General features: G+C 44.7%; 1 protein-coding gene across 2 annotated transcripts; it reads right to left on the bottom strand.

Moving 5' to 3' along the window:
• Positions 1 to 680: 680 nt before the first annotated feature.
• Positions 681 to 13,148, bottom strand: pogza (pogo transposable element derived with ZNF domain a). Of its 2 annotated transcripts, none has more exons than XM_034600499.1 (24): positions 12,668 to 12,851; positions 11,141 to 11,260; positions 10,287 to 10,411; positions 10,044 to 10,104; positions 9,692 to 9,910; positions 9,420 to 9,620; positions 8,234 to 8,319; positions 7,895 to 8,056; positions 7,559 to 7,818; positions 6,973 to 7,118; positions 6,652 to 6,752; positions 6,415 to 6,561; positions 5,900 to 6,034; positions 5,699 to 5,776; positions 5,293 to 5,378; positions 4,504 to 4,656; positions 4,195 to 4,254; positions 3,970 to 4,079; positions 3,519 to 3,745; positions 3,011 to 3,418; positions 2,417 to 2,719; positions 1,993 to 2,196; positions 1,488 to 1,618; positions 681 to 1,223 (listed from the first exon to the last, which is right to left on the bottom strand). In XM_034600499.1, the coding sequence occupies exons 2-24, from the start codon at positions 11,244 to 11,246 to the stop codon at positions 1,010 to 1,012; spliced, it is 3,723 nt and encodes a 1,240-aa protein (XP_034456390.1). In that variant the 5' UTR covers positions 11,247 to 11,260; positions 12,668 to 12,851; the 3' UTR covers positions 681 to 1,009. The 2 variants fall into 2 exon arrangements, with proteins under 2 accessions (XP_034456390.1, XP_034456391.1); XM_034600500.1 differs by lacking the exon at positions 12,668 to 12,851 and adding an exon at positions 13,000 to 13,148 and having other exon boundaries at positions 841 to 1,223.
• Positions 13,149 to 13,788: the final 640 nt, after the last annotated feature.

Genomic DNA, 13,788 nt, shown 5'->3' with positions numbered 1-13,788 from the left:
CACACACACACACACAACACACAAACACACAAACACACACACACCACACAAACACACCACACACACACCACACACACACACACACACACACACACAACACACACACACACATCTATATACATGTGAGGACTTTAACCTTACACTGAGGATGTGGAGGTCAAATCGTCCTGAAATCTTTCCCATCATGTAACTCCCAGCTGATGGACACGGTCCTCGGGGGGTCGCTGCCTTGCTCCAGGGCATTCTGGGAAAGTTGTGGTGTTCTCATGGATTCTAAATTTAACTGTGACAGTGGCTGTGTGAGACACCTGCTGGTTTTAGGCTCCGTGTGGGGACTATGTGTGTGTGTGTGACTCTTGTTTATGCGTCATCACAGACTGAAGAGAAACTAACAAAATAAAGAAATGTAAAGTTATTAAAAATGTGATGAATGAATGTGACACTGAACATGAGGTCACGTGACCTTTGACCCTCAACCAACACATCAACTTTCACCTGAAAGGTTCTGAATATGAAGAAATTCTCTTCTCAACATATCGTGTTCATAAGAATGGGACGACGAGCAGAAAAGTATAAAACAAAACCTTTATTGGTCAATGGACACAATAGAAAAATATATTAAACTTAAACTGAAATAACATTTAGAAACGAAAACTAAATAAAATGTTTTTATGACGTCAGCGAGTCGACAATCACACGTCTTCCTCCAGTTCAATAAATCTAAATCTCTTTCTCTCACGATGAGTCATAGATAATATTAAACTGAAGCCAAGTCACGGCTCATGAACCTCCTCCTCCATGTTAGCAGATGGGACATGGACCAAACTAAAAGTTAACGTTAAATAAATGTTTGTCAAAGATGGTTTCTGTCATTTCAGGTTTGATGATATAAAAACAGGCAGCAGACGGGGGGGGGGGGGGGGGGGGGAGGGTCAAGCAGCAGCTTGTATTAACGGTGCAGAAGAAGAAGGAGGAGGAGGAGGACCAGCCTCAGCTATAAACTCTGCTCTTAGTTCTCCACTTCCTCTCTACTCTCCATCTTCTCCTCCTGTTTCTCCTCCTCCATCACCAGCAGCAGCTCCAGCTCTGGTCCCAGTCCAGGTCCCGGTCCAGGTCCTGGTGTCTCCAGGGGCTGGATGAGAGCCTCGTTAAGGACTTTAATCATCCTCGCTGCCTCACATCGATCCTCCACCTGCTGCAGGTCACACACCGAGCTGAACGACCTGAGGAGTTCCCATGGCAACACAGAACGTTATTATTACCACAGAAGAAGAAATACTCAAATCACTGTACTGGTCAGTGTGTTCACAAGGAAAACATCTCATTTAAAAATAAAACTAGTTTCAACTAAAACGAGACGTTTAGTTCTGTCGTAACCATAGCAACAGCGAGGTTCTAAAAGTAAGACATGTCAATGAGGACACTTGTCTGCAGCCTCACAGAGAAGAAGAAGAATCGGAATAAGAAGAAAATCCAGATGTTCTGACCTGAGGAGGACGTTTGTCTCCGAGTTCAGAGTCGTACAAACTTCACTGAGCCAACAGCTGAGAGTGAGAGCGAGCTGATCCAGGCCGAGACCGTCCAGACCCCCCTGAGACACCAGCTGGGTCCAACGCACCTGGAGGACAACATCAGAGTCACATCATCAACAACTGAGTCAGGGGAGTCAGGGGAGTCAGGGGAGTCACAGGAGTCAGGTGAGCGAGAGGAGTCAGGCGGGAGCGAGAGGAGTCAGGCGGGAGCGAGAGGAGGAGTCAGGCGGGAGTGAGAGGAGTCAGGTGAGTGAGAGGAGTCAGGCGGGAGTGAGAGGAGGAGTCAGGCGGGAGTGAGAGGAGTCAGGCGCGAGCGAGAGGAGTCAGGCGCGAGTGAGAGGAGTCAGGCGGGAGTGAGAGGAGGAGTCAGGCGGGAGTGAGAGGAGTCAGGCGGGAGTGAGAGGAGTCAGACGGGAGTGAGAGGAGTCAGGCGGGAGGAAGAGGAGTCAGGGGACAGTACCTGCAGAAAGTCCCTGAGTACTGGTGTCACACAGACGTCAAGCGGCTGCAGACGACAGCAGCATCCTGATGGGATGACGATGGAATCTGTAGAGATGGAGGACAGGTCGTCTCTGAACTGGTTGCTCAGGTGACCTCGATGGACGTCCACCATGAGGACAGACTCACTGTCACACCCTAAGGCTGCCAAATGGGGGCGCCACACCTGCACAGGTACAGACAGGAGAAGGTTGAGCAAGATGATGTTAAAATAAGAATGTGGAGGAAGTTTGGATGTAAATAATAACAAGTCTTTGATGACAGATGTGACTGAAGACAAAGCATTTGAAAAAGACAAATAATTGCAATCATAATAATAATATTTATTAATATTAATAATTTGTATTATTATTGTAAAGATATATGTATGAGCTCATTTCTTGGACCTTGTTGACCCAGATGTGCAGACGCTCCTGGTCGGTGAAGCCTTCCTGTCGAGCCTCCAGCAGAACGTTATCAGGGAACCCTTCAGGAACGCGTGATGTAGTTCCCCTGAAGAACACCAGGGGGGTCAAGATGGTCCCATCGGACAGAGCGGAGAGGACAATGTCAAAAAGAGGTGAGTCTCCAGGGGAACCAAACAGCTGGAAGGCCAACTGGTTCTGGTCGTTGAAGGAGTCCGAGTCGACGAAGATGGAGAACTCGTCCATGCATCCGACGGAGTGAAGAGGAAGAGCTTTACTGTGAATCTGCAGCAGAATAAAGAGACGTTCAGTGTGAAGGAGTTCGTGACATCATCAGGTGTCGTATATGTGAACGTACACCACCTAGAGACATCTAGTGGTGAAGTTACATATAATAAACCACTGGACCCTGAGGACACAGAGGAGGCTGCAGGAAAAGTTTCAGAAAATGTCCCGAGCAAATGACTCAGACATTTGTTCTCACATACAGAGCCTCCAAAACCAGTTTCAGGAAAACAACTTCTGTTCGTGTCTAAAAACATCTCCACTCTTTTGTTGACATGAATGAAAACTGACCTGTGATCGTAGCGATTGTATGAATGTGTGGATTTTCTTCTTGATTTTCCTCGGCAGCACGGTTTGGCTGCTGGTCTGCCGACCGGCATCATATCTCAGCATGAAGTCCACAGTCCAGTTGTAACAGTCGATCAGTGGACTGTCCTCTCCCAGGATTCCCCTGGCCCTCTGCAGCAAGATGTCTTCACTCACGACTAACTGTTGCTCTCTCCAAAGCAACAAACTTTCTGCCAACTTCTCCGTCTTCCAGCACCACTTCCTGCCCCACAGCCCTCGCTCCAGCTGCCGAGTCCAGGAGCAGATCAGTAGCGCAGACGTCTTGCAGCGCCGCGATGCCTGAGAGACGCCGTGACAGAGAGAGGAGAGGACTGCTGCCAGCTGGGAGATGGACAGAGGAGCGGCTGGAGGCTGAGGCCCAAACAGGGAGAGATTGGAGGTAAAACAGGAAGTTATGCCAACAGAGAACATGCATCTCTCACATCTGCAGCTTCAGCAGCGTCCTCCTCACCTGCTCAGGTTGTGGGCAGGGCCCCAGGAACGTGATGGTCATGGCAGGCGGAGAGGACAGGGGGGAGGGGGAGGGGAGGGGTTTGACGGCCAGCTGGGTGGAGGTCTTACTGACGGGCAGGAGGTGGATGGGGATAAACGCCCCATGGCGCTGAACACCTGGTGATGTCACACTGTGAGGAGAGGGGGGGCAGTTGTGCGTCTGCTGAGCTCTGTCAACGTTCTGATCTGAAACAGACGATTTTAACACTCAACTGTTTGCTGAGTTTTACTCTGGTGCCACCTGGTGGAATCTTTTCCCGATGGCGTGCTCAAGCTTAAATTTTGATTTAACTGACATTAATTTGAAAATTGTATGAATATCGAATTCTAGAAATAAACTAGTACTTTTAAATAAAGTAAAATGAAAGGAATCTAATTGTGTTCGCAGTCACTGTGTGTGTGTGTGTTACCTGTGTGTACTTTGCAGTCATGGTCAGGTCTCTCTATCAGGTGATTGGCCATCACGTCTCCTCTGTAGGAGCAGAGTGAACATGACGCACACTCCAACCTGTGAGACAACCTGAAACACACAGAAACACGGTACAATTTTTCAGATATTTGATTTGATACGTGAAGAGACTTCTGTTCATCACAAACAGGAAGTGAAGGGTGATTAAACGGCGGTGGCTTGTTACCGTGGCCCTGACTGGAAGAGGCTCTTGTACTTGGGGTTCCTCCTGGAGGTTGAATGTTTACTGTGAAAACATCACATCAACACAATCACACAACAGTTTATTCAAGCTGAGACACGGAAAAGATCATGTTACATGTGTGAACTGGTTCGATTCCTTCATGAGAATGACGTCATGTGAAATACATGTATATTACATATGAAAGGAGCGAAGTCAATTATGTTTGTGCTGAAATAATAAAGACGTCAAATTGGTTCAATAACAAAGGTAACGATCAGATGAGCTAAAGCTAACGACCAGACGCAGACGTACTTGATCATGTGGTTGGCGTACGATGTGGAGCAGCAAGTGAGGAACCTGCAGAGGAAGCAGTGGACCATAGACGGGAAGTGAGAGTTGAAGTCGTGAACGATAGACAGACACTCGACACAGCGCTGGAGAGGCCAAGAGACACCGGCTGCTTTACTGGAACAGAGAGAGAGAGAAGGGACACAGATTTAGAAACTGACAAGGGAACAGTTTAACAGTGTAAATCAGAATGTGAGCTCAGGACAGAACAACGGACACAGAATCCGTTAACACTGACACTATGTTTGGGTTTGTAAACTCATCACTGTTGCTATGGTGACGCTTGTGGAGTTTCGGCCACTAAATCAGAGACTTGTGTAAACTGCTCTCGTTTCAGTTTGAAAACTCTGGGTTTGTGTTTGAGTCTGAACAGAAACTGAGACTTTAGTAAACGATGACACGTTCTCTTCCTGATTGGTTCTCATCAGTCACATGACTCGACTACCAGCGGTGAACACAAAGCGTCGCTAACACTTCCTGTCAGTAACAGTTCCACCTCGTCGTCCCTGCTCCGACTCTTCACTGTTCCTCCTTCAGAGGAGTTTCTGTTACTAAGCAACCAACTGCAGAGGAGACAATCTACTTCCTGTTTACATCACATGACCAGTGTGCTTGAAAATGTCATGTGACATGATTTTTCAGGTGTATCAGTGTCGTCGGAGCCTCTGACTGTTCCAAAGACTCAAACATAATGGAGACTCGAAGCTTCGACCCGATCATGTGAATATAAACTGTAGAGGTGCGTCCCAGTACCTGAGGTTGGACAGTAGTGGGCCCAGACTCTCCACTGGTTTCCTCTTCGGAACATCCTGTGGCGGCGGCGGTTCAACATTTACCACCTGAAACACAAAGAAACAGCTAATCACAGAGATGAAGCTTTGAAATTTCACAATCTGCAGCTCAAATAAGTTCTGACACAAAGCTACGACTGGTCCTAGTCTCCAAAGCAACCGCAGCCGAGGCTTATGGGTAATGTAGTCCACCAAAATGTCAGATAAGACCTGATCTCTTAGGACAGAAACCTGCAGCGTTGTTTTGTCTGAGGTGATGAAATGTGATGAAACGTGAGAACAGTTTGAATCCTGCTGCCTCAGGATGCCGTCTATCACATGACATCTGACCATATGAGGTAATATGTTAACGGCCTGAAGTGACTTGCCTTGCATGGAACGACAGCTTTCTTTATCGCTTCTTCACTCTCAGCCCCTTCAACCACTGAGTATGTCCTCACAGTCACCTGCAGACACACACACACACACACACACACACACACACACACACACACAGACACACGAGTTGTTCAGCTCTGAGACAAACAGCAACGTCAGATAAAACCATGCGACCTCGAGGTGACGTATACCTTGGTTCCAGGCTTGAGTCCGGTTAGTTGAGAAGGTCTGACATGGGTTTTGTGATGCAACAGTTTGTGTTCCATCCTTTCTTTAATGTACAGGAAGTTAAGACGACACTTGTCACAGCTGAACATGTGTTTCTTCTGAAACACATCAACACACACAGTTGTAGAAAATTGAGTTTAGCCGAAAACATTAAAACACAGTTTTTTTACAGTTTACACATTAAAACCTGTTGAAATAGAAAAGACTTTGAAGGATTTGTCTTCATGATACTTAAATCACTTTAAAAAGAGAAAATCAGACCAAACTTCTGGGTCACTGTGACCTCTGACCTCTAATCAGTTCATCTTTGAGTGACAACTGGTCAAAATGTGAAGAAATTCCCTTAGGACAGACTTGAGATATCATGTTCACAACAGGACGTGTGTGAGTGTGTGTGTGTATGTGTATAAGTGTGTGTGGGTGTAAGTGTGTGTCTGTCTGTCTGTGTATCTAAGTGTGTGTCTGTGTGTGTGTGTACCTGGTGTTGGGCAAAGTGCTGCTGGTAGCAGGTGTGACTGCGCAGGACTCGCAGACAGTACTGACAGAGCAGGTGCTTGGTGTCAGCATGAGCTTCCTGAAAGTGCGACCACACGTCTGAGTAGAACGACGACCTGAAGTCACACACCTGAAGCACAGGAGAGAAGACGGGGGTCAGAGGTCAGACAGAGCCACAGTGGAAACGTGTGAGCAGCTGTCGTCGTTGTCGTCGTCTCACCTGGCAGACGTACGGCATCTCTCCTGGTTTGTGAGTGTTCTTCATGTGCCGGAGGAAAACTGGTTCACTGCCAAACTCTAGCTCACAGATTCTACACGTAACTACACAACAGACACACAGCATGAGGAAACAACACACTGACATAAAATAACTCAAGATTACACATCACACAGCAACAAGACGACTGTCAACTCCAAGTGTCAAGTATAGGTCGTGTGTGTGTGTGTGTGTGTGTGTGTGTGTGTGTGTGTGTGTGTGTGTGTGTGTGTGTGTGTGTGTGTGTGTGTGTGTGTGTGTGTGTGTGTGTGTGTTACAGACCACCTGTGGAGTCAGACTGACTGTGAACAGCCTCCTGGTGGCACTGCAGTTTGAATGGAGATGGAAAGTGACGGAAACAGTGAGGACACAAGGACATGGAGTTTCTGTCCTCCTGAGACATCACGTGTTGCTGCATGTGACTCATCAACCTGAGAAAGACAACGACACTCACTTCTTATTCTTTTCTGACAAACTGGATGGAGATTTTTATTAAAACAGAAAATATCAGTTAAAAAAATTATCTGCAGTAGTGAAGAATGTATGAGGCTTCAAAATAAAACACAGTTCTTTACTGGAGGACTTTAACTCTGAAAACTAGGATGAGATGCTCTTTGTCCTTCCTCAGTTAATCTGTGGTGTAATTTAGACGTGAAGCGAATTTATATCTTTATATGGTTTTGTCCATAAAATGAAAAATGTATTTCGATGTTTTCAGAGAGTCTGAAACACAAATACATGAATTTCTAAATAAATGTCTAGTATCATTTCGACATGTGAGTCTGGAAGCAGCAGATATTTCTTGAAGGAGCAGAATTTACTACAGGACTGTTTGAGCCTCAGTGAGTGTGAGCGTGTGCACGCGTCTCACTCGAGGTTGTTGCACAGCGTCATGGGACAGTGGATGCAGCGGTACGGTCCAGTGAGCGTTCTGCTATGCTGGTCAGGTTTGGTGGAGTTTGTTCCTCGTGCTGAGCCGTAATAGAAATCTTCCACCAGTATCACCAGTTTCCCCTGAAGGGGGGCATGGGTGGCTTCAGATAGGTCCTGCTGGCGGCTGCTGAGGTCAGAGGGGTGGGCGGTGCTGGTGAACTGGTCTGACAGGAAGTCATCAGACGATCTGCGAGTCCTCTGCAGAGGAGAGACGACTTTAGACTGAAGGAGACAAACAGGAAGTAGATGAAGAGCGTCAGCAGCTTGAACTCACAGCAGGAAGTCCTGATCCCGTCCTGGAAACTTTACTGCTGCTCTGAGAATCTCTGGACACTCGGGACGTTGTCTTCTTCTCTCGGCTCCACATGCGAGATTTATTCTTCCTCTTCAAGTTCCTCCAGAGGAGGAGACTCTGAGCAATCTCAGGGCTGCACAGCTAGAAAGGAAGAGAAGGAGGAGGATGAAGAAAAGCAGAAGGGGGAAGACGAGGAAGAAGAAGAAGAAGAGGAGGAGAGGTTATTCTGGTCATGACACTTTATTCTCCTTCTATAGAAACTGATTAAAGCTCTCAGAGCTCTGGAGCTGAACGTCTTTGATGTGATCGAACACTTACACACATGAATCCTCTGAGCTCCGGGATGAATCTGTACTGAGACAAACAAACAGTACAGGCGGGAGGAGACTTTGGTCCCAGCTGACCTGAGGAAACAAACACACCTGGTTCATCTCAGAAATAAAGGACGACGAGAAACTTCCAACTGTTCCTCAATCTTTTTTCAAACTCTCAAAACTTTCTTCTAAATTCTGAATTGTGTGTTTGTGTAAAATGAAGCAGATGACATAATGATGATAATTCTCTATGGTTTGAATACTTTAAATAATATCCAAGGATTCACATCAGACCCCCCATTATAATCACTGTCAGTAATCCTAAGAGCGATTATATGTTTGACATGGAGAAGGACGAATTGTCAATAATCAAGCAAAAATTTAATTCCTTCGGTTTGTTGAACCTGAATATAAAAAAAAAACATTACATGAGTGTATTCATTATTTATTATTTACGTTGTTTATGTTTTTATTTTGTATATATGTTGGTTGCGTGTTTGTTCTGCTGGCTGTACAACAAACAAGATACCTTGATATTAACTGAGGTATTCAGTGCTGACGAAAATATCCCATCAGACAACACTGTTCCAATAACACGTCTTTAAAGTATATAACATTTTGAGACATCAACATGTGACAGTTAACAACTGATGACGACACATGTTTTGGGTGAGTTATGGGACATGTATGTAATGAATGCAGTATATTTTTTAAAAGGTTGCAGGAACGTTGCACGCATGACGTAGTGGATGTAATGTTGACGTGAGTCATAAGACTCTGCTCCATAACATGTTTATAGATTATGTGTATTAATCTATTGTCAACTCATGTAAAAATCATTATCAATATAATGTCCTACTTATCTATTTATATTTTATTATCTCCTGTCAGAAGACATGCTATAAGATGTCCGACCTGTTTCCTGTTGTTCAGATTGTGGATCATCACAGAAACAATCCATGTTTGTCAGCAGAGTAAGATTAACAAAACAGCTGGTTTTAAAATCGCAGCATTTATATGTGTGTGTAAGCCTGAGCTTTGTTAGAGATAAAACAACTGTCCACATCTGTAGAGGTCAAGTGACCATGTGGTGACCACAAGCAGTCAAGTGTGTTCTGGTGGTGGATGATCTAAGCAGTTCAGCCCATTGAAAGAAAATAAAAGAAACTGGTTCGTCTCTTCAGTCAAACCTTTGTGTCGCAGCTTCAGAGGAGCTGCAGGTCCGCTGCAGCTGGGAGGAGGCTTTTTCTTCTTTGACGCTGGCTGTGTGGTCTGTGTTGAGGTGAGTGACAGGATGGGTGGGGTCTTCAGGTTTGTCAGAGGCGAGCTGGATTTGAAGTTCACGTTGTGGTTGTTTAAAACCTTCTGGGCTGCTTCACCTGAGACCACACCTGCACCACAGACACTTGGAGGTTAGAAAACAGGTCGTGTTTAAACTGCATCTTTCTGATGAGAGGTGTACCTGTGATGATGGGGGTGGAGCCTGCCTTAGGTTCAGGTGGAGCAGCAGCAGGTTTTGGAGCTGTACGTGTGTTTGAGGTGGAGAACAGGGAGATGGTAGTGTTGATGTGACGACTTCCTGCAGGACTGATGACTGTCACAGTGATGGGGATCTCAACTGAGGTGAAACCGATGGCTGAACCTTTGGGCTGAGAATATTGCTTCAGCTCTGCACCGCTACCTGAAGGATCAACATGAAGATAAAATAAATTAACGTCTCTGCTCCGACTCAATGGATCCCCCTAGTTTAACTGGTTCGGAATCTGTAGACTTTCCCTGTCATGATAGAGACAGACAGACAGAACTGAACTGACCTTCAGGCAGCCGAGGAACCAGCTGACCGTTCATTGTTAAGTCCAGAGGACCATCTGAAGGCTGAACACACACACACACACACACACACACACACACACACACACACACACACACACACACACACACACACACACACACACACACACACACACACACACACACACACACACACACACACACGTTGAATCACAGACTACAGCAGTGATACAAAATTGTATCTGAATCGTCAGCAGCTTTGTTACCATCTCTGTGTGGTTGAGTGTGGTGGGGCTGCAGCTGTTCACTGGTTGGAATGTGATGGGAATGATCCTGACTGGTGGGGGGTCTTTTGACTGCTGCTCCATGGGACGGACAACAGTCCTCACACCTGCAGAGACAGAGTCGTGTTTGAGGCCCCGTTCACACCTGGTGTTCACCCCTGTCTCAGCATCTCCAGTGTTCAGGTGTGAACACATTGAGGACTCACCTGAGATGCCATCACTACTCTGAAGTGGTAGTGAGCCACTAAAACAGAGATGTTTGTTAATACTGCTGGTCCCGTTTTAGTTTGAAAACTCTGGGGCTGCATTTTAGTTGGGACGGGCAGAAATGAAAATGTTTGGAAACGATGAAGCAGACACTCACAACCACTTGCTGATCGAGTCTTTTCGGCCACGGAGTAACCAGTGCTGATTCGCCATGCTCCTATCACGTGACCTTTTTCCTGAAGAACCAGCATAAGCCTGAACTTCCAGGGTAGAATGCATCATGGATAATCGATTACAAATGTTCCCGACCATTTTGTCTTTGCTAGCCGCCGACGTTCAGTTCAATTCTGTATTTTATATGAATATAAACTGTTTACATGTGGAGGAGACGAGATATTGTACAATATTGTTTTTTACTCTGTTCCTGTCCTGATATTTAACACATCCCACTCGTTCTGTTTATGAAAAAAAAAGTTTATGTTGAAATTCACAGTTTAATTTTGGTTTCAGTGGTAAAAAAGTATTCATTCTAATAAATGTAGTAAAGACAATAAACAATATAAATAAATATGGTTAAATATGTGATCCATTCACTCACTATTCAAACTCAGCCCATTTTAACTCTTCACCTTCATCCTTCTCTTTCACTGTCTCTTGTGTCCGAGGCCAAACCTCCTGCTCCTCTTCATCACACTCCATCAGCAGGTCACCACCTGCAGCTCGCTCCACCTCCATCGTCCCCTCCTCACCTGCAGAGGGAGGCACAACTGGTGTGAACACCTCAACGTGTGACTGGTACAAGTCGGGTAAGTTGTGAGATATCCATTTCTGGGTCCAAGGTCTTTTAAAGATGCCCCAGTGCTGTGTCTCTTGCTGTATTTGTGGATGTCGGATGTTGGAAATGATTAAATACCACGTGAAAAAAGTTAGTCTTTTTCCAGTGTTGCTAGCTCCACATGTGATGCATGACATTAGTGTGTAAGCAGGTCTACTTAATGTTATTCTGTGATGGAGTTTACATGAAGATATTTTCTGTAGAGTTCTATGAGCTTAATACATTTTTTTTTATATATTGTAAACCACAATTAGCTTTGATACTATGATACAAAAACAAAACAGATGTAATGACAGAACCTCAAATGACTTAAAGTTGCAGTGTGTAGAATGTAGTAACATAAAGTGGTGAAGTGTCATGTGGCAGCTGAACACCGCCCCCCTCCCCCCCCTCTTCCAAACATGAAAGAGAACCTGTGGTAACCTTCAGTTTTCATAAAAACTCAAAGGGTTTAGTTTGTCCAGTCGGGGCTACTACAAGAAACATGACGCCTCCAAAGAGAGGACCCCCCCGATGTAAATAAAAGTATTTCAATATAAAGGTCCATTCCAGGTAAATAAAACAACAATTTGTATAATTTAGATGAAATACAGTCGTTAAAACATCAATAGGATTATTTTATATTAAATTTCTGTCAATAGATCCTTTTCACCTAAATCTTACACACTGGACCTTTAAAACATGAATTTATAAATCACATTGTTTGGTTTCCAGCTGCTGTGTCTGCTCTTCATCACTGACAGATAATATGTGACAGTGTATTGTCATTGACAAACATAATACAACTGACATTACTGAATATAAAGAACCATAATGTACAGTCACACTTAAGAATGAATTAGTTGATGGATAAACTTCACGTTTGTTTGGGTGTTAGCTCTTAGTTAGCCTAGCTGCTGTGTGAACACTAAGACTCTGTTTTCTCTTTGTCTTTAATGAAAATTTAATTTAATAAATGTTGAAAACTTAAATGTTTGAAAGTTTTACATTTGAATTATTAATCTATGAACTGACCCAGAACTGAACAAGCAACTGGCTTTAAACGGTTAGCAATCTCAGCTAACATGCTAATGAGAGCACAAACAGGCTAACAATGTTAGCATGAACAATATTTACATTTGGTCTACTGATGTAAACACGATGTAAACATGATGTAAACAAACTGTGACAGATTCATTTCATGATGCTGAGCTACACCCCCCCTCCTCAGCCATTTTACCATCCAGCTAGCAATGCTAGCAGGCTAGCCCAGCAGCTAACTGAGTGACTTAAAAAACTCTGCATGATATCTGAATAAAAAGTGAGGCGGGTGCTCGCTTACCTTATCCGGAGACTTTAAATGTTAAATGAGAACTTATTCTAGCGTTAACTGTATTTTTAAAAGAGTTAGTGAGTGAATGAGTGCAGACAGGAGGGTTAGCTGTTAGCTGTTAGCACCGGGCACACCGTTTGTGGCTGCTCAGACTGATCACGGCTCTAGCCTCGTATTCCTCCGCTACGTCCCCGCCTCCGGCTGCAGTGAGGACACATGTACCACACCACGGCGGATGGATATCTCCCAGTGCTGGCCCAAAAGTCACTTTTAATAAACTGGAATAACAACAAAAAATTAATCTAATTAAAAATATAAACATGTCGTTATCTGACATTTACCTTTTGCAGATTTATCGCGACGTCACGTCAATTCAACCGCGTTCAGCAGCGTTTTATCCCCGGGTCGAGCCGAACCACAGCTGCGTGTCAACCACGGTCCCAACAAATAGATCCGAACCAAACTAAAGTCAGACTTTCACAACCAGTTAACGTGACCCGGGTCCAGCTGCACTGACCAGGGTCCAGCTGCACTGACCCGGGTCAGTCACCGACCGGGACGCACGATCGTTCATCTCACGACGCTAATTGTGTAGCATTAATTAGGCTAAGCTAATGATAGCCAACGTAAGCTAAGTTACGTCGCTAAAGTATCAACAGTAACACGTTCCCGTTAACATCCAGCTACATGATGCTAATTAGCATCTGAACACATGCTAACAGCTGCTGCTGAAGTTCAGTGAGACACGAGTTACTGATGTTTATAGTCATAGCTGTGATGCTAGCTAGCTGCCTGTGGCTAAGTATATATATATAGTTAAAGTAATGATCAGCTGAAGTACTGATTCACGTGCCTTCATCACATCTATAGCATGTGTTAGCTCAGGGCTCAGCTAACCGGCTAGAGAAGCATTTTATTTATATTATCAAATATTCAGTCATTAGTTGGTTTAAAACCGCCTCCATCATTTTGAGTTGTGGTTTTCAACTCTAGACACTAGGAAGAGATGTGACATGGATTTTGAAGAATGTTTTAAAATTAATGTGCGAAATTTCCACGAATGCAAAAATAGAAACTTTATTCGATAAAAACTGAAGCTAGCTGATTAGCTAACATTCATCTAGATCAAG

Source organism: Hippoglossus hippoglossus, chromosome 11 (genome assembly GCF_009819705.1).
Source record: "Hippoglossus hippoglossus isolate fHipHip1 chromosome 11, fHipHip1.pri, whole genome shotgun sequence".
Lineage (NCBI taxonomy): Eukaryota > Metazoa > Chordata > Actinopteri > Pleuronectiformes > Pleuronectidae > Hippoglossus > Hippoglossus hippoglossus.
Note: the sequence above shows the minus strand (reverse complement) of the source record. Positions and strands in the feature narration are given on the sequence as shown.

Coding starts and splice junctions, on each gene's coding strand:
- pogza (XM_034600500.1), bottom strand. CDS start 11,246: ATGGAGGTGGAGCGAGCTGCAGGTGGTGACCTGCTGATGGAGTGTGAT. Junction 8,320..9,419: donor TCTGAAGCTGCGACACAAAG/GTTTGACTGAAG, acceptor TTGTTTCCTCAG/GTCAGCTGGGACCAAAGTCT. Junction 3,746..3,969: donor TGACTGCAAAGTACACACAG/GTAACACACACA, acceptor CGTCTGTTTCAG/ATCAGAACGTTGACAGAGCT.